This window comes from Mandrillus leucophaeus, unplaced genomic scaffold (assembly GCF_000951045.1).
Source record: "Mandrillus leucophaeus isolate KB7577 unplaced genomic scaffold, Mleu.le_1.0 Scaffold225, whole genome shotgun sequence".
NCBI lineage: Eukaryota > Metazoa > Chordata > Mammalia > Primates > Cercopithecidae > Mandrillus > Mandrillus leucophaeus.
Window position 1 is genome coordinate 191,453 of NW_012102310.1, and position 20,243 is coordinate 211,695.

Consider the following 20,243-nt stretch of genomic DNA (forward strand, 5'->3'; position numbering starts at 1 on the left):
CTTGCTCTGTCACCCACGCTGGATTGCAGTGACATGACTACAGCTCTTCACAGCCTCAAATTGTGGGGATCAAGCTATCCTCCCACCTCAACTTTCTGAGTAGCTGGGGCTACAGGTGTGCCTGAAATGTTTCTTTACTTTTTGTTTGCATTAGAAATATTTCCCCCTTCATTCCATTTTCCATATCTCTTAATTTTCTAAAATACAGGTGTTTTCTAAAACCAGGTCTAAACCCCACCTACAGCTAAAATCCTCCAATAACTTCCCATTACTTTGGTGATAAAATCAAAAATCATTAGCAGAATTGAGAAATCCTTCCTGATCTGACTCTTAACTTCTCTCTCTCAAGTGGCATGAAAGTATCATTCGGATTCTGAATTCCATGACACCAGGTATCAAGTTTCCTACCAGTCAGACTCAGTACTTATTTACAGACCATATTTACAGAGGGAGATAACATGGAGAGGTTCTTGCTCCATTCTTGCCATAACACCATGTCTTCAACTTCACAACTGGATATATAGTTCCTATCCCTCTAATTCCCTTCTCCTCTCCAGCCCTTTTTCACTTGATCAACACCTAGCTGATTCTAGCCTCAGCAAAGGCCTCACCTGTTGTATGTAGGAGGCCAGCTCTGCCCTTTCCAGAATGGGTTAAGTATGCTCTCTTGTGTGTCCATATCTTCTTGTGCTTTCCTATATCCAGATCTCCAACAGCCCCTGTTGTAACCATCCTTGTCGTCACCATCTCACAGCTCTTACCACTGTGAGTTCCTTGGGGCCAGTGACTGTGTTTTTCTTTCTGTATTATTAAGGTGAATATACAAGGCATGAATTTAATATTAGCTAGTTCATTTGATCCTGCCGAACTTCTATAATTAAGGAAGCAGAAAAGGTCCCATAGCCTCATTCAGTAGGTGACTGAGGTTTTGAGAGTTTAGTATCCTGTCCAAGGTCTTACAGCTAGTTAGAAACAGAAACTAAATTCTCAACTTGAGTCCTGTATTCTTTCTAGTATTATCTCTCTCAATCCCTCCCTGCCTCCCTCTCTCTCTCTCACGCACATACACACACACACACACACACACACACACACACGCTTACGTGTTTCTACCATCGTGAATGAATTCTAGGTCACGTTTATGATATTAACCAGATATTCCAACCACTATGTGTTGATATGACTCTAAAAAGAAAAAGATTTCTGAAAGCATTTTGCAAGGCATTTATAGAAGTAAGAGATATGTTTTCATTTTATCACCACAACCTCCCTGAAAAATTGGAGACTATTATTCCTGGAGACTTCAGAATTTTCTTTGGAAATATCCTCCAATTCAAAAGGAAGTCTGACACAGCCTCATAAAAATCTATGTCGTAATAGGTGCTGTGTCACTGAAAACCACTGAAAAGACAGGGTAGGGTTAAGAACACAAAGTGAGCTGCACACCATATATGGAGAAACCCGTTTCTTAAAACTAGTGATGAACTCATGCTCTGTTCTGTTTTCTCAAAGCTGAAGTCGGCTAGCTTTGCAAAGCTGCGGGCTGAGCACTCAGGGAGGCAATCACTCTCTCAGAAACTGCTGCGGCACTGCACTGCAGCCTCCCAAGGCTCCATGCCAGACAAAGCATGCGTGTCACACTTGCTACAATAGCCTGCGTGGTTTCTTTTGTCTCCAGTTATTCACACACAGCAAATATTTTGCCAGATATTGAAAATGAAGATTTCATCAAAGACTGCGTTCGAATCCATAACAAGTTCCGATCAGAGGTGAAACCAACAGCCAGTGATATGCTATACATGGTAAGGAAAATATCATTAATTGTGGCGTCAGTTCAGTCAGAAACAGCTAATGTGTATTGACTTTGGTGTTAATGCCTTCGTAATCCTGAATGATTTTTTTTCAGTGTGATTAATGTATGCAGTAAATTCACAATCTGTGATCGAAACACATCCAGTTTAGCTCTGTCTGCTCAACCGTTGTCGTAAGCAAGTGCCACAGCCCATTTTACTTCTCTTTTTGAACATTTCCTGTTTTCTGATTTTCAGTGGATTTTACTTCTCTTTTTGTTATTTTCTTCCATGTTAATTTTTGTGATTTTCTTTGTTTTTGTTTTTTTGCCTCTAAATTTACTTTTTTTGTTGCTGACAAAGTACTGAGTTGCTCAGGAAGGCAGAATGGCATCTGGGGAAAGGATGGGATTTTGGTTCAGTAAGGCTTGGGATTGAATTTCAGATCTGTGGCTTTAAGCTGGTTTTTAACCTTTCTGAACTTCTTAGGATATGGGCTATTGTGGTTATGGAATAATGTTGTGAAACACGGCACACACTATTTTGCCTATAATTAGCCTTCAGTGAAATGTCAGTTTTCCTCACCTAGATTCTAAATTCCATGAAACTAAATCATCACGTTTCCTACCAACCCTACTCAGTGCTTGAAGACCATAATTATAGAGGACTCAAATGCAGTGGTATTTTCTCTCCTTATCTCACCTTGTTTTCCATTAAAATTCCCACTGTACTCACCCCGGTTACATTGTAGATGAGCCCCCTATTATTTAAAATTTGACCCCCCTATTGTTTAATGTTTATTTTTGCAGACTTGGGACCCAGCACTAGCCCAAATTGCAAAAGCATGGGCCAGAAATTGCCAGTTTTCACATAATACACGGCTGAAGCCACCCTACAAGCTGCATCCAAACTTCACTTCACTGGGAGAAAACATCTGGACTGGGTCTGTGTCAATCTTTTCTGTGTCTTCCGCCATCACAAACTGGTATGACGAAATCCAGGACTACGACTTCAAGAATCGGATATGCAAAAAAGTCTGTGGCCACTACACTCAGGTAAGTATCTGCCCTATATTTTCTTGAAACTGTCTTTTCAAGTGTGAGGAGAAAACTGTACTATGAGGTTAAGAAAATATATAGTATGCTAGTCTACCTGTAAATACAAGGGAGTTACAGACTTACTTTAAAAATAATAAATAGAACAGACTCCAATAACAGAGAAAATAGTGCTTGAAAAGTTTAGTTGTGGGAACTAAACACATAATAGGTTGTGGGCCCACCCACCTGGATGGACTTTGAACAATTCCTGTAACAGCGATTCTCCCATAGGACTTTATTCCATTTGTGAGAAGTCAAAGAACCTTATGAGTGAAAGGATATTCAGGTTCCAGCTGGCATAAGTTTTAAGTGAAATTTGAGGCAGTTGTTTTGGGACTATAAAATTGGAAGAAACAAGCCTCTCAGACAGAAACATCAGTAAGAACTGATGCTTCCACAACCTCTCATTCTCTCAAACATCGACTGAAAACCTACTGTGTGCCATGCACTATGCACCACACACGGTGCTACACAAGGAGGGAGAAAAAGTCAGTCCCAGGCCAACAGAGAGGCCAACGTGTAAACTTATATGAACCATTCTGAGGGAATTCTGCCCCCAGAATCCACATTATTAGTCCCAATAGCCACATTCAGAGCCACCCATTGAGGTTTTTTGTGTTTTGTTTTTTGTTTTTTTATTTTTACTCGAGCTGATTCTGGCTCCCTAACCCTACTTCACATTTGCAGCGTGATGGAAACAACTCCCTAGGGAGCATCTGTCGTAATCGTCTTCAGACACGGCCTTCCTCTCCTGGCCACATTTTGTTTATTTAGTGTCACTTCCTGGCCATCCTTGTCAAACCAATAACTTACGGTACTTAACCTATAATTGACTGTTTTGGGGCACAAAAAATCAGTTGAAATGAGGTATGAAGGCAAAAACGTTTCTATCAAGGAAGTTACATTGAAATATTAGGTGGTTTTAAGGAGCAACATGCTGTTAGAAAAACTCTCTCGCTCCAGCTCAGCCCTACAAAGCCTGTGATCTCATTCGTGCTGTTACAGATGAACCAAGTTTGGTGCAGTTACAAAAATTTAGTATTATAAGAGTAAAATGAATTTCTCCTAAATTTCTCTCATAAACCAATTTTGGTTTACGTTTACAAACAAATTTAACCAGGAAATAAGTTTCCTTGGATTACAAGACCTAAGGGAGAAGAAAGCTAAATCTAGATTGCCTACAAGTGGTACTTGGTACTGTTATGCATTGCAGTATTTAAATACTCAGAAATAATTGTCAGTTTGAGGGTGCCTACTTTCATTTATTTATTAGTCAGTGTTTAAGCTTCTATCCTATAACAGGCACTAGTGATATGTCTTAGTCCAGATTCTTGGAAAACAGACCCTGAGACAATAGTTTATGAGCTAACATTTTATTGGGGTACAATCTTGGAGACGTGGAAGTCAGGAGAAATAGGGAATGAGCCAGGGAAGGAGGACAAATACAGCTGGAAATGGTCCCTGACCCTCAGGAATTGACCTTTTGGGAGAGACTGATGTGTAAATGGATTATGACAGTGTTTGGCTAGTACAATCTAGAGAAGCTGACAAAGTGCCATGTGAGCAAGGAGGACAGCAACTTATCCAGCCAAAAGGAAGTGTAAAGCTTCACACAGCAGGAGACATGTGAATTGGTACTTGAAAACTGAGTGGGAGTTTTTCAGATGAAAAGGAAAGGGAAGAGAATTCTCAGCAAGGTGTGGAAAGTATACATATGTGTATGAATGGGCCTGGTACTTTAGATCAACGGCAAGAAGCTCAGCATGCCAAATACATAGAGGTCAAAAGACTGTAAAATTGACAACAGACTCCTAAACCACGCTCAATACACAAGTTAAGACACTCCGTGTTCACCATTCCAGGAAATCGAAAGAAGAGAAAACTTGAGTTTATGTCATAAATGCCCGAGATTTCACAGATGACCCTCCCAAAATTAACTGAACTTACTTGTGAAATTTCCCCTTACATCTAAGGGAAAAAAGGAGGGCTAATATTTTGGTCATGAGAAGATTCATTTTCTAAAACCCAGTCCCATACTTACAGATATTAAAACCCAAGCTCAGTGATCCTAACATAAGTGATCCTCTTTAAGAGACCACTACATTCTACCCCCACTTCAGAAGAGGGACACTTATCATGGGGAGAATGTCCAAGAACCCCCTGGACTGGGAAGATAGAGCAGCAGCAACCGCTTTTTAAATGGGCATAGTGTTTAGCTCTCTACATTGAAGACCTCATTTAATTATTACCACAAATCTATTAAGGAGATGTTAATGGTATTACCCACAGGTGAATAAACAGACTTAGAGAGGTTAATAAGTTGTTCCCCTGATGTCATTTAGCTAGTAAGAGGAAGAGTTGAGGTTCAGATATTAGATAAGTTGGAAGGCTTAAATAATAAAATATGTGCAAGTTATCTAATAAAATACTAGTATTTAGTAGGCATTGAACAAAGGGTAGATCCCTTACATGAACTGGTTTTCCAGCAATTATAATGGAAGAAGGATCCGATAGTTAGGTGAAAGACTATCTCTTTTCATCATGGCAAGAATTCTTCCTGGGGGACTCAAAACTACTCAATTGCTGTGTTAAATTCATGCTGGACAGTTACTTTACGTGGATATTACAACCTCCTACTTATCCTCATCTTCTCTTCAAAAATCAAGCTATTTGCAGATTTTGGCTGATGATGGGAGGTTGTACAGAATAAAGAACATAGATTCAGACCCATTATCTCCTCACAAAATGTATGATATTTCTTGATGTGTTCATTCAACACTTCAGCTTTATCTTCACTGGAGATAGACTGACATTGAGGAAAAATGTTGGTGTATAAAATGGAAGATGATTCAAATTCGACATTCTGTTGCTGACAGTTCAACTTTAAAAAGTTTAGAAATAGTTTAAGTATCTGGGCAGGGTAGCAGATTGCTTGGGTTTGATAGTGCCAGGATTTCCCACTAGATGGCACTACTGATCTTATTTTAGTTTTTCTCTTCTTGCCTCCTCCTACCCTCTTGATATCTATTTTTATATTCTCATAGAACCATGGAAATGTGACATGTTTCATAATTTCTGTAGTAGGTTTCATATATGTTACAGTGTTGCCATACTCCTGATAATGAACCAGAAGAGCTCATATCAAGAACTGAAAGGGAAAGATGCTGGAAAGGGATTGTGGGCCTATAAGGGAGACATCTTCCTCCCCTCCGGGTTCCCCAGGTGTAGTATTTTTGTAAGAAAGGTTTAAAGAGTGGTTCCTGGTTCTGAAGAGCTTGCTAAAAGAGAAACCACTCTAAAAGCATCTTGCTGAGGGCATAGACTGTCCTCACATTATTTCATGGCCAGGCAGAATTAGGTTCCAATCTTTTACCTACAAAAGTAAGAGCAATAACACTTTTATTTATTGAGTTGTTATAAGGATTAAACATGATGTCACATGTAAAATGCTTAATGGTACACCTAAGTTCTCAAAAATGAGTAGCTCTTATAATTACGGTTTTTTTTTTTTTGGTTTTTTTTTTTTTTTTTTTTTTGCTTACTATAGTAAGAAAACATACAACAGAAACCTGCCTGATTAAAAAAAAAAATTAAAGTGTTAAGAATTTTTAAGCATAAGAAACTTAGTGGTAAGGGAATGACACAAAAACATTTGCTGAGTGCTTGCTATGTTCCAGAAGCTCATTAAAAACTTCAAAATAGGCCTATGGAGTTGGTATTGTTATTATCCTCATTTAATAGATAAGGAATCTAAGACCAAGGTCACACTGTAAGTGGCAAAGCTTGAATATGAACTCAAGCCTTGTGGCTCCAAAGCCCACAAGTTTAACCAAAAACCAGAGTGCCCATGAAGCTTTTAAAAAGAGACCAACTTGGAAAGATAGATAGATAGATAGACTGTGCTACATCCATGTAATAAATATTACTCAGCAATAAAAAGCAGTGACTACAAATGAATACAGCAAATGCTTATATTAAGTGAAAGAAGCCAGATTCAAAAAGCTGTATTTAGACTGATTCCATTCGTATAACATTCTGGAAAAGGCAAAACTACAGAAACAGATTAATGATTGCTGGGGTCTGGGAGTGGGGGTTGACCACAAACGGGGCTCAAGGGAACTTTCTGGGGCAATAAAAATATTCTATGTCTTGCATGTGGTAGTGGCTACACAACTGTATTCTTTTGTCAAAATTCATAGAAATGTACACCTAAAAATCATAAATGTTATTGTATGTTTATTATACCCTAATAAACCTCACTTTAAAAAAAGAGGCCAACTAAAACACACAAAATGAGTGGTAACTAACATTCGCACACTTATGAGGAAAAAGTATTTAAATGGGGAAGGGATCCAAAGATTAAGAATACTTTTGATATAACAATGCTACTAAAAAAAGTGCTCAAAGACCAAAGGATAAAAATATAAAATAAGCCAAGGTGATAGTAAAGGAATAAAGACAACACTGAACACAGCACGCATAGGAATCACCTCAGGAACTTGTTAAAATGCAGACTCCAAAAGCAACTCCAGTGACTGGCATTCAGTAGGTCTCAGAGGGGCCCAAGATCATTTTAAACAAAGCACCCTAGGTAAAATCACTTTGAGATATATGAATAAAATTAAGAAATTTGAAAAATAAAACAAAACTGATTAGAAAGTAGAAGTTTAAGGATCAAACCTGAGGATTAACAGTCCTCATAAAGCTGGGCTTTCTCAGTGAGACAGAGGCCTTAAGCTGATTCATTGCCTGTTCAGGCTGGAGTTTCCTGCAGGGGGTTCCTGGGGATAAAGAAATGTTTCTAGGGAACACCCCTTTTAGATCATGGAGTAGGGAAGTACACTTTCCCTTGCCAAAGGAGGGTACCCTCTCCAGTTGCCAAACCAAGGAGAAGGCAGCCCACACTCTGCCCACTATCTCCCTAGTCATGTCCCTACCTCTGCCACACCTTTAAATCTTGGAGAAGTTGAGACTCCAACCTCAGCTCCCCTCTTGCCCTACTTCCTACTCTCCCTCCAGGCCTTAGGGGAAAGGGGTCGGGATTCAAACCGCAAGAGAGGGTTCTTGAATCTCAGGCAAGAAAATTCAGAGTGAGTCCGTAAAGTGAAGGCAAGTTTATTAAAAAAGTAAAGGAATAAAAGAATGGCTACTCTATAGACAGAGCAGCCCTGAGGGCTGCTGGTTGCCCATTTTTATGGTTATTTCTTGATCCTATGCTAAACAAGGGGCAGATTATTCATGCCCTCCCTTTTTAGACCACAGGGTAACTTCCCGATGTTGCCACGGCATTTGTAAACTGTCATGGTGGGAGTGTAGCAGCGAGGACACCAGAGGTCTCTCATCGCCCTCTTGGTTTCCGTAGGTTTTAGCTGGCTTCCTTACTGCAACCTGTTTTATCAGCAAGGTCTTTGATCTGTATCTTGTGCTGACTTCCTATCTCCCCTGTGACTTAGAATGCCTAATCATCTGGGAACGCAGCCCTGTAGGTCTCAGCCTCATTTTACCCAGCCCCTATTCAAGACAGAGTTGTTAGGGCCGGGCGTGGTGGCTCATGCCTGTAATCCCAGCATTTTGGGAGGCCGAGACGGGCAGATCACCTGAGGTCAGGAGTTTGAGACCAGCCTGACCAACATGGTGAAACCCCATCTCTGCTAAAAAAGCAAAATTAGCCAGGCATGGTGGCACATGCCTGTAATCCCAGCTACTTGGGAGCCTGAGGCAGGAGAATCGCTTGGACCTGGGAGGCGGAGGTTGTGGTGAGCCGAGATCGCACCATCGCACTCCAGCGTGGGCAACAAGGGCAAAACTCTGTCTCAAAACAAAAAACAAAAAACAAAAAAACACCACCACCACCACCAAGATGGAGTTCCTCTAATTCCAACACCTGACACAGGGAGCGAATTTCATTTATTTTTAAAGTAAAGTCTTCGTTTTCTGTAGCCACGCTGGCTTTGCTTTCAGTTTTGTCAATGGGTCAGCCCCACCCTAGGTTCACACAGGATGCTGCCCTCTGCTGGAGGACTCCAGACCAGCTCATCCCAGCTCTAGCTCCACCTCATTTCTTCAGAGACAGGCACCGTGCCATATATGCCCTTAGCATCTTTCACTTCCTATTCACAGTGGTCAAACCCTCCCCTGATGAATTTCATGACTGCTTTTTTCCTAAGTTTTGTGAATGTACCCACTGGTTCTAGCTCATTCATTTTTGTGTCTGCTGTATTTAGCACAGGTCTTACGAAAAAATTGCTCAAAAACTTGAGTATAAAATAGTTTAAAATATAATTTGGTACTGCTGTAAAAAGGAGTGCATTTAATTGCTGGCTGTATCCACCTTTAAATACTTTCTTCTTTAGGCTTTTGTGACACCAAACACTCTTGGTCAAGATGGGCTTTATAATTTGATTTGTGGAGCCCATTGCAAAATGAAAATGTGGAATCTTTTGTTCAGAAAGCAAGGGGAAAGCACCACTAAAGGTGCTAAAATATGTGACAGCACTGACCTAAACCAAGCATGGAGCTCTTTTGAGTACTGGATCCCAGGTAACAGCACAGGTCTCTCTGTTCTTGGTTTCCCTCCTACATCACTGACCACTCCTTTTCAGTCTGTTTTGCAGGCTGGTTTTGTGTTTGCTTTCATTATCCCAGACTCTCATTTACTTGATCTATTATATTTGCCTGTGTGATCTAATCTTGCCCCATGTTTTCCAGATTTACATCTCTAGCCTTACCCTGTCCTCTGGACTGCAGCCACCAAGTCAATCTTCACTTGATGTCTATTAGGCATCTCAAAATCAGCAAGTTCTGAACAAAACCCCTGCTCATGCTCCCACCTACCCTCCTCCTTCCCTAGTTTTCTCCATCTCAGTAAATGTTTCTCAGGCCTCAAACCAAAACTTTCTCTCTTCTCCTTTTACCCTACACTCAAAACAAAAGCAAATCCTTTTAGCTTTACCTCTAAGCTGAGCCATGAACCTGATTCATTCTCGGGAACTCCACTGGCATCACCCATGTGTGAGTCACTATCTTTTCATTCTTGTACCATTGAAACAGCTTCCAAAATTACCTCCTTCCTGTTTCCCTTGCTCTTCTCAGTCTGTTCACTTCGTAACCACCAAAGTGATCTAAAACACGAAAAAGAACATAGCACTCACAGGAATCTCCGCGATCGGTTTCTCTGCCTTTGACCTCACTGCTTACAACTCTCCCCAACTCATCAGATCTTGGCTTCACTTGTTTTCTTCGTGCCATTCTATAATGCCAAGCAAATTCCATCTCAGGGCCTTTCTCCCTGGTGTTCCATCTGCTTGGAATGCTCCTCCTCCATTGTTTAAGTTTCCCGAATGTGTGTCCTGAGTGCTGCATCCTCATCATCCAAGTCTCAGTTCAAATACATCCTCTTCGGGGATGTCTTCCCTGAACAACCAAGTTAAATCAGCACCACCTCACCAGCAGTCACTCTCTATTGCATTACGCTGTTTTATTTCTTCATTGTACAGTCAAAAATTATCTTATCGTTTATTTCATACACTCCCTCCCCCGAATAATAGTAACTACAGGTCTATCCAGCTGATTTCTGAGCATCTAAACCTTCCTGGGTTTTAAGCACTCTAACTAGAGTGGATATACCTCACCATCACCACGTTTATGAAGACCTAGTCATACCCAGTGTTTATCTTATGGTTTCTCTCTGTTAAAAATCCCTATTTCCTTTCAGGTTGTTTGGGCGGATAGTTACAAAGTTGGCTGCGCAGTTCAATTTTGCTCTAAAGTTTCTGGCTTTGATGCTCTTTCCAATGGAGCACATTTTATATGCAACTACGGACCAGGGTAAGTGCCTGAATCAATCGGTTTATAGTAGACGCCCCCCCCAAAAAAACAAGAAAAAAATTATTTTAGCAGTATTCCTCTTCATTATAGAAAATCTGGATAATAAAGTATAAAGAAAAAATTAACATAACCCTTAATTCCGCTGCCCAGAGATATACTTCATTAACATTCTGGTACATTTTTCCTGGAGAGAGAGAGAGAGAGAGAGAGTGTGTGTGTGTGTGTGTGTGTGTGTGTACATCCTTTATATATACTATCTAAATACATATGCACATATTTTTAAGAGTGGTAAGACTAAAATGTTTGTCAGGGACATAAATTGCATATGGTAATAAAATACCACAAAGTGGAAGAACTAATGTTATATTTATTGGTTTATTAAAAACTTGGCAATTTTATACAATTTTCAAAACAACTAAATTCCTCAACCTATTTCGTTTACTTTTGACAGTTGTTTTTATTTTTAACTTTTTTTATTTTTTATTATTTTATTATTATACTTTAAGTTCTAGGGTACATGTGCATAACGTGCAGGTTTGTTACATATGTATACTTGTGCCATGTTGGTGTGCTGCACCCATCAACTCGTCATTTACATCAGGTATAACTCCCAGTGCAATCCCTTCCCACTCCCCTCTCCCCATAATAGGCCCCGGTGTGTGATGTTCCCCTTCCCGAGTCCAAGTGATCTCATTGTTCAGTTCCCACCTATGAGTGAGAACATGCAGTATTTGGTTTTCTGTTCTTGCGATAATTTGCTGAGAATGACGGTTTCCAGCTGCATCCATGTCCCTACAAAGGACACAAACTCATCCTTTTTTATGACTGCATAGTATTCCATGGTGTATATGTGCCACATTTTCTTAATCCAGTCTGTCACTGATGGACATTTGGGTTGATTCCAAGTCTTTGCTATTGTGAATAGTGCCGCAATAAACATACGTGTGCATGTGTCTTTATAGCAGCATGATTTATAATCCTTTGGGTATATCCCCAGTAATGGGATGGCTGGGTCATATGGTACTTCTAGTTCTAGATCCTTGAGGAATCGCCATACTGTTTTCCAGAATGGTTGAACTAGTTTACAATCCTTGACAGTTGTTTTTAAAACAGATACTTAGTTCCCACTTTGGGAAACAGGGAAAACACCTTCCTCCTGCTTTCTTTAAACTTACATATGTGTGCTTGCGTCATACACATATTTAGAAAACTGATCATACTGAAAATATACATTTTCTATTTTTCACTTAAAATTATGCTGTGAAAATTTTCCCCTTATCAAAATTTTAAGTGATTTTAATCATAAAAATGATAGATTGTTTATATAATGCTTACAATGCTCTCAGCACTGTTAAAGTGCTTCACATATATTCATCTTCACTAAAAGTTTATGAGATGGGTCCTATTATTACCCATTTGGCAAATGAGAACGGCAAGGCACACACGTGATGAGCAACCTACCCAAAGTCCTACAGTTAGTGACTATCACTGATGGACATTGATCTGGCTGTCTGGCTCCAGAGTCCATGCTCTTGATGGTACCAAAACAGTTTATCCTGTTTGAAGAATTTAGATTGTTCACTATATTTTCTTTTAATATATGAACAACCTTGTACATTTATCTTCAGTCACTTCTATTTCTCTATAATTCCTTAAGATACTAGCATGTAAAGACTGTGACCATTTTTGTTTTATTTTTAAGTACGTGTTGCCAAATTACATTCCACCATTCTATCAATTCGTATTCCATCATCAGTACTAGGTATTATAATTTTTTAGTATTTTCTAATTTGATGGAAATGGCATTTCATTTGTTTTCTTTTGCATCTCTGTGATTACTAGTAATTATAAATTTCTTCACATAATTGTCTATTTATATTCCTTTTACTGTGAACCATGTGGGCTGACCATTTTTCTACTAGTTTTTCTTATTTATAAAAGTTGTTTATATTTTTAAGTTTTTTTAACCATTTGCAATATATATAAAATGATCTTTAATTTGTTGCCTTTGAATTTTTTTGATTCCTGGAGATTGGCTGAAAGAAAGCCATTTCCCTGAAGTAATGTGCAGAAGACATACTCAATATTCTGACTGAGTGCTGTAGGTATGAAGGAGGAGACAAACCAAGCGTCATTCAGAAGATGACAGCTTTGACCGAGCATCTCAGAGTTGGAAAATAAAGAAAACCCAGAAAAAACTAGACAATGCCAGTTAGACAAATTCAATTAGTGGTAACTTTTCATATGACTTTTTTTTTTTTTTTTTGAGACCAGGGTCTCTCGCTCTGTCACCCAGGCTGTAGTACAGTGGCTCGCTAATGGTTCACTGCAGCCTTAACCTCCCAGGCTCAAGCAAGCCTCCCAACTCAGCCTTGCTAGTACCTGAGACTACAGGTACATGCCACCATGCCCAGCTAATTTTTTGTAGAGACAGAGTTTTGCCATATTGCCCAGGCTGGTCTCCAACTCCTGGGCTCAAGTGATTCACCTGCCTCAGCCTCCCAGAGTGGTGGGATTATATGCATGAGCCACCACACCTGGCCTCATATGACATTTTTAATGGTTAAGATACAGTTAATTTACTGTGTGACCCTGAACAAATTAACTCTGAATCTCATTTTAATCTCCAGTAGATCAGAATAACAGCACCTGCCACTTAAGAGTAGCTGTGAAAGTGACAAGAGAAGGCTTTGTAAAATATCAGGTATATATAATGCTTGGCAATGGTGAATGTTTTATAAGTATTCATGATTTTTATTATGTCAAAGTACAAATGTAAATTTTCTTGGTTCTTGGTTTACACTCACTTATCTTCAAAGTTATAAACAATATTAAATTGTAAAACTTATAACCAAAGTTATAATGCTTCCATAAAGACTAACTTCAAATATTCATTTATTCAACAAATATTTGTTTACTGAGCTCCAAAGGAGAATAAGGCAGTCTCTGCCTTTACGAGAGTAATATTTATGGGGCAAACAGATAATAAAAATACAAATAAAATAACTGCATCATTTTACGGGCAATTAGGGGCAATTATAAATAATACCGTAATAGAAACTTTCAATAGGCAAGGCCCCTATTTAAAATAATCAGGGAAGGGCTTCCTGTGATATATTTAAGCTTAGGCATGAAGAATGAGAAGGAATCAGACATAAGAACTTCTGGAACAGCTGTCTAGTGGAGAAAAGAACAGCAAAACTCCCGTGAAGAAAAGTTTGGCAAGCTTAAATCACAGAAACCGGTGCCCTCGGTCTGCTAAACAGATGAAACGTGGGGGAGGAAGGCAGTGCAAATCTAGCGGCAACTTTTAGATCACGGCAAAGTTTACATAAGAAGCCATTCAAGTATATTAAGCAGGGGAGGGATGAGACTTTTAAATTTGGAGATCAGTCTGGATGGAAAATAGATTAGAGGAGCATAAAAGGTAAAACAGAGACCAGTTAGGAATGTCCTCATTTCCCTTCGCCCTCTGAGGTATTATTTTCCTATATACAAAGAAAAAGTTGTAGGCCCCAATTCCACATAATCTTAGGAAGTCCAGTATCCTCCTCAGTATTTCCGAGGATACGTCAGAATGGGGGCTGGGATGCTTCATCTTCCGGCTGCCTGTAACACTCTCCTCTTCATTTCCCGTGGGCACCATGAACAAGGGTATGGTGTATAACGGTTCTTTACTCAGAGTGGATTAGTGGAGGAGAGGATTATAGCACAGAAGAGGACATAACTTTGACCACAAGATAGTGAAGACAGTACCAGTGTGCTTATTAGGCCATCACTGCCTTAGGGACCCTTACCCATATTTATCTTTTTCTTTAAAGATCCGTCTTCTGTCTTCCCCTGGGTCCCAGAACCCCAACCCTCTTCTCTCTCAGGCTGCCAGGGAAAACACTGAAATATCCTGTTGCTTTATTGTGCTGAATACTTTAGGTCCCACAGTCTTAATGACTCCCATCTTGACAAATCCAGGCCTTTCTAGTAACATGTTTCTCCCGAGGTGGATACTACCATTTCCATAGACCGCACCAACTGTCTTGGTTTTTAGCTTATTTTTAAGTAGGATTTTTTACCTTTTCCTTTACAGTTTGGAATGCACAACTAAGGATCATAAATGATTTTATTAAAACCATTCTAGAGCTTAAACCACTTAATAAATGCTGTGCTTATTAACAATGAAAGACATTCCAATGATTAATATCTATTCTGGACATCTTTTGAAATTGCTATCAGAATTGCTACTATATTACCTTTTTTCCATGGTGGAGAGTAAGCACAGGGCAAATTTAATTTCTGAAGCAACTTAAAATTTGGAGCAAAATAAGAACATATATTTGGGGTTGGAAATGAGGTGTCGTTATAAAGTTGTGTGTCTAAGGTGAGAGTTCTCAACTTTGGAGGTAATTGTAGAGTATTGGGGAGAGGAGGGTCATAAACTTCGATTAGAAAAAAATTGTTTTATTTTTATTTTCACTAACCTCTATTAAAAATAACATTTCCTTTCATTATGAATGAAGACAACACTCCACCGTCATATTAGCAATCAATGTGATTTGACTTAGCAGTATCATCTTTGTGAATATCGTATTTTCATACCATATTTCAGTTGCTGCAGAGATCTCAAAATACAGTTTATGTTCATCACTACTTTGAAACTGATAGCCCCCTGGTAGATCTTAATAGAGAAGCACATATTACTTTATCACAAATCTTGTTTTAAATATTTTGATAACTACTTCAATTTAATTGGTTTCCTTTATAATCCTATGTATTTTATGCATTTAACAACAAACTATGTTGAGAAAGAGCCCATAGGCTTCACCAGACTGCCAAAGGGTACGATTACACAAAAAAGTTGAGAACTTTTTCCAAAAGCAGAGTTCCAAAAAAATTTAGTGCATTGGCAGGTTCATTGAGATAAATGTGCAGCCTCTCACCATTACTACTATGAGGATATTTATGGGGATATAAAATGCTTGGATATTATTTCCCTTTCTAGTCTGTGACCTTGGTCAATTATTTACACTCTGTAACTCAGCCTCTAGCTATATAATGGGGATAAATAGATAACAGTAACTTCCTCATAGGTTTTTGTGAAGATTATTTCATTCAAGGTTGTTTAGAACAAAGACAAATACGTGGTGAGTGCTCACTAATTAGTAGCTATTATTCATATCACATCTTGTACGTGAAAACAATTTGCACTTTAGAAATTCCCCCATACCATTATTTATTATTATTTTTTTTGGAAGGCACCAGCTAAATGGCTCCTATCCAGTGAAAATTATGGAGGGTTGACCAACTGAGAAGATTGAATGTGGGTCACCATAGCTTTTCTAAGATGGACAGTTTTTTGAATGGCAGTAATCATATAGGCCAGAGGGTAGGTAAAGAGAGGGAGCACAGCCCTGGAGTTAAATCTAGGTTTCCTCTGACTCTGAAATGTATAAATTGTGATTAAAGGCATCTTACATCTTTTGTCTCGTCTGTAAAACAAACAATAACTTCCTCCCAGAGCTGTCACAATTAAATGGGGTACAGATTAAAACAGGTTCATAGACATAGGTACATAGAATGAACTCTGCAAATATTAGCAGCCTTCCATTTCTGCCTTCCTGTCTTCACTTCTATGACCAACTCTGAACCTTTGTACTTTACTGTTCTTCTGGATTTATTTAAAGATTCATAGTAAATTCCAATTTTAAAAACACTGAAAAACTCCTAATGGACATCCTTCTTCTACTTTACAGAGGCAATTACCCAACTTGGCCATATAAGAGAGGAGCCACCTGCGGTGCCTGCCCCAATAATGACAAGTGTTTGGACAATCTCTGTGGTGAGTAAAAGGAACAGTCTACCAATAGAATAATGTAACAGTAACATGTAACTTTCTACAGAATTAACAGTGAAACCATGTTTTATCCTAACGGTTATCTTCAAGGAGACTGGCATCAAGTAGCAATTAAACCAATGGCTTACTGTTCTAGGAATACGTTTAAGATAAATTTAAATGTGAAAATCACATTCTTTTTATTTAGTTCTCATTGGTAAAAAAAAAAAAAAAAAAACTGTCAGAAACTGTAGACCAAGATTCCTAAGATTTGTTAATTTCAGCGAGATCAGAAATAAGTATAACAGGTCATCCAAACAAATAGAATTTTCTTTTTTTTTTTTTTTTTTTTTGAGACGGAGTCTTGCTGTATCACCCAGGCTGGAGTGCAATGGTGCAATCTCAGCTCACTGCAACCTCCATCTCACGGGTTCAGGCAATCCTCCTGCCTCAGCCTCCCAAGTAGTGGGGATTACCACGCCACCGTGCCCAGCCTGGCCAACATGGTAAAACCCCCCTCTACTAAAAATACAAAAACTAGCTGGGTGTGGTGGTGGGCCCCTGTAATCCCAGCTACTCAGGAGGCTGAGGCAGGAGAATCACTTGAGCCCGGGAGGTGGAGGTTGCAGCGAGCAGAGATCGTGCCACTGCACTCCAGCCTGGGTGACACAGTGAGGGTCTATCTCCAAAAAATGAAAATAAAGCTGCAACATGGCACTTTTTATTAGCCAGACAGCATTTAATGAAGAAGTGTAGAACCTGCATGCAGGTAAATTTTCAAGGATGTTTTACTAAACATCCAAGCAAAATTTTACTTTGTGATTTTGAAATATTAGTAATTGGCCAAGAATTTATCTCTGGTTCTTGTTCTAGATACAAGCCCTTCCATCCCAGTATGTTTTTATTTTTACCACGGTGTGAAGGGGAAACTTCTATTAAGCTGTGCAAATCCTGTGGTACTTTTGTGTCCATATTTGTAACAAACTGAACTCAGAGCAGCCAGGCTAGAGTAGGGTGCTTAGAATAGAGGAAGGACAGAATGGGCCAAGTTTCACTGCATGACATTTAGTTTGGAAAAAAGTGTTCCATTGCTCACATGTTTTCTAAGGTCCCTTCCAGGCCTAAAATTATAAAATTTTACCTATTAAACTGCTTGTTCTCCTCCTTCCCATTTAATGTTGAATACTTATCTTTACACACAATAGTACTTTTGCAAAGTTTTCTGAGCCATTTTTCTCCCAGTCCATTCTTTATTTCACTCCTATCACTCTTGTGAAGAAAACTCAGTTAACATGTAGCCACAATGCAGCTAATATCAAGGTATCAACATATATTCACTGAATTCTTCCTTTCACATTGCTGTAGCCCTTCAAAACATATATATATTTCTTCCTTCCAAGTTAACCATTATACATAAGGGCTAAAACTTTGGATTTTAGAACCAGTATGCCAAGTTTCGGTGCAATTTCCAGTTCGACCACTGTGACTTTGGGCAAGTTTCTGCTTCTATTTTTTCAATGAAACAATCTAATGAAAAAAATAAGTTTCCCTTTAAAAATCTAGGCAATTAGTAACACTACCATCACCACAATGACAAAAACACTTCTGGTTTTAGCTTTTGATCTTTGGTGATCTAACTTGAGATGATCTTTAATCTTGGGGAATAACATTTAGAAGATTAAAGCTGTAGTCCAATAATGAAAACCCTTGGACTCTTGAGAAAACACATGCTAACTTGTGTTTATAAGATGTGAAACTCGTTACTCATTTATTTCAGATAAGTGCTCTTACAGATTGAGCTTGTCACTAATTTCCTATTCTCAAAGTTAGATTTCTGTAATTTGTTTTCATGTAACTTGAAGCTTACTTGAAAGTATTCTACTCTTTGCACTAATACTGAATAAGTAAGATGTGACTAAAAAACTTAAGGATCACCATTTGACCTTTTATAAGGTCTGATGAAGGTAAAGGTTAGAGGATAAAAGCTTTTATTTAACAGATTCCATCTCAGACAAATTATGGCTAGCACTGGCGCATAAATTCCTTTGTGGTCTCCTAGATACTGCTGGTAATTCAATAAATACCCTTGGAGGCCAAATCAGGACTGTTTTAAAAATGTGCTGGGCATACTAGTGGTACATAAGATGATTTTAGCTAGTTCACAGATGTACATTTGTTTCAATAGTTGAATATTGAACATTTAAAATATATATATAAGAAAAAATAACTAGAACATCACACTCTTGATTTCATGGACATAATTGCCAAGAAAAGTGAGGGCAGCATCTTCACAGTAATTCACCACAGACAAAGCCCACTCACAGGTATGAAGATCAAGTGCCCAGAGGACCAGATGATTGATGGGTTCTACCACGAGCATCTATTAGCGACTGCTGCAGAACTGCTGTGGAAAAGGTTTCTATTTCATAAAAGAAAGTATCCAGAAGGCTAAAGGCAGTTGTGGAATTTATTTCTTCCCAGTGCTCTGAATGTCAAAATTTGAATAAAGCTCAGTGAAAGGAGGGGTATAATTAATGACTTGATAGCCAAACATCGTAATGATGAGTTAGTGACAGACTGGATGAAAGAGAGGTCACTGTCTTTTTATTACGGACTCATCATAAACAGTGTCACTCTTCTCAGGAAGAAACTTATTTTTAGAAATATAGTTTAATAAATTTCTCACATTATTTCTAATATTTTTTATTTTTTAAATTTTATTACCTGCTAGTTATATGTAAAGTGATTTTCCATTTATAGTAATGGTATAGTTTCCTTTCTATAAAAGGTTTATAAAGTTTATATAGAAAGTCAACTTAAAAATACCAAGTTAATTCAGTCAGTTCAAAAAATTTTGAATAAACTTGGATAGTCACTGCAATAAAGCCAAAGCCAAAGCCAGTTAATGGTTACAATTAAAGATTTAGCTTTTTAAAACCCTCACCTGTACGTACCCTTTTAATTTTTTTTCTTTCTTCTCCCTAACTTTACAGTTAACCAACAGCGAGACCAAGTCAAACGTATGTACACCAATCTTAAATTGTTTCATTAAGAGCTATGTGAATTCTGTCAGTGCATTATGATGAACAATGTCTAAGAGGATATTCTATGTTTGTTTCACAGGTTACTACTCTGTTGTGTATCCAGGCTGGCCCATATATCCACGTAACAGATACACTTCTCTCTTTCTCATTGTTAATTCAGTAATTATGATACTGTCTGTTATAATTACCATTTTGGTACAACACAAGTACCCTAATTTAGTTCTTTTGGACTAATACAATCCAGGAAAGAAAAAACCCAAAAATCAACCTTATTCAAATATGGCTTTTTGTTTTTTAAACCAATAATAGTGAATAACAATTAGGTGTATTTCTATTTTTAAAACATTTCAGAAAAGAAAATACATTGCAGCCATACTCTTACTCAAAAGAAGAAACTTCCTAACTCTATCAGATAAACTCATCTTTACTTCCCACTTTTCTATAAATAAGCATTGTTTGCTATAAATAAGCATTGTTTGCAGGTTGCCACAGGTGGACTTTCAGTAAGTAACTTAACCCATGTTTCAGCTTCTAAATCTGCAAAATGAGCAAGGTACAGTAGCACTTTTGAAGGTGATTCTTAGTAACTCCAGTAGCCATTATTACTTTTTGCATGCTGCTTCGACTCTAAATATCTGGTTTTCCCTGTTCTCTTGCA

At 38.4% G+C, this 20,243-nt stretch overlaps 1 protein-coding gene across 2 annotated transcripts; it reads left to right on the forward strand.

The window, feature by feature from the left end:
* The first annotated feature begins 1,423 nt into the window (after positions 1 to 1,423).
* Positions 1,424 to 19,855, forward strand: GLIPR1 (GLI pathogenesis-related 1). 2 transcript variants are annotated; one of them, XM_011981369.1, is made up of 7 exons: positions 1,477 to 1,802; positions 2,600 to 2,845; positions 7,907 to 7,977; positions 10,602 to 10,714; positions 16,462 to 16,547; positions 19,535 to 19,561; positions 19,665 to 19,848. In XM_011981369.1, exons 1-7 carry the CDS (start codon positions 1,629 to 1,631, stop codon positions 19,746 to 19,748), a joined length of 801 nt encoding a protein of 266 aa, XP_011836759.1. In that variant the 5' UTR covers positions 1,477 to 1,628; the 3' UTR covers positions 19,749 to 19,848. The 2 variants fall into 2 exon arrangements, with proteins under 2 accessions (XP_011836758.1, XP_011836759.1); XM_011981368.1 differs by lacking the exon at positions 7,907 to 7,977 and having other exon boundaries at positions 1,424 to 1,802; positions 19,665 to 19,855.
* The last annotated feature ends 388 nt before the right edge of the window (positions 19,856 to 20,243 follow it).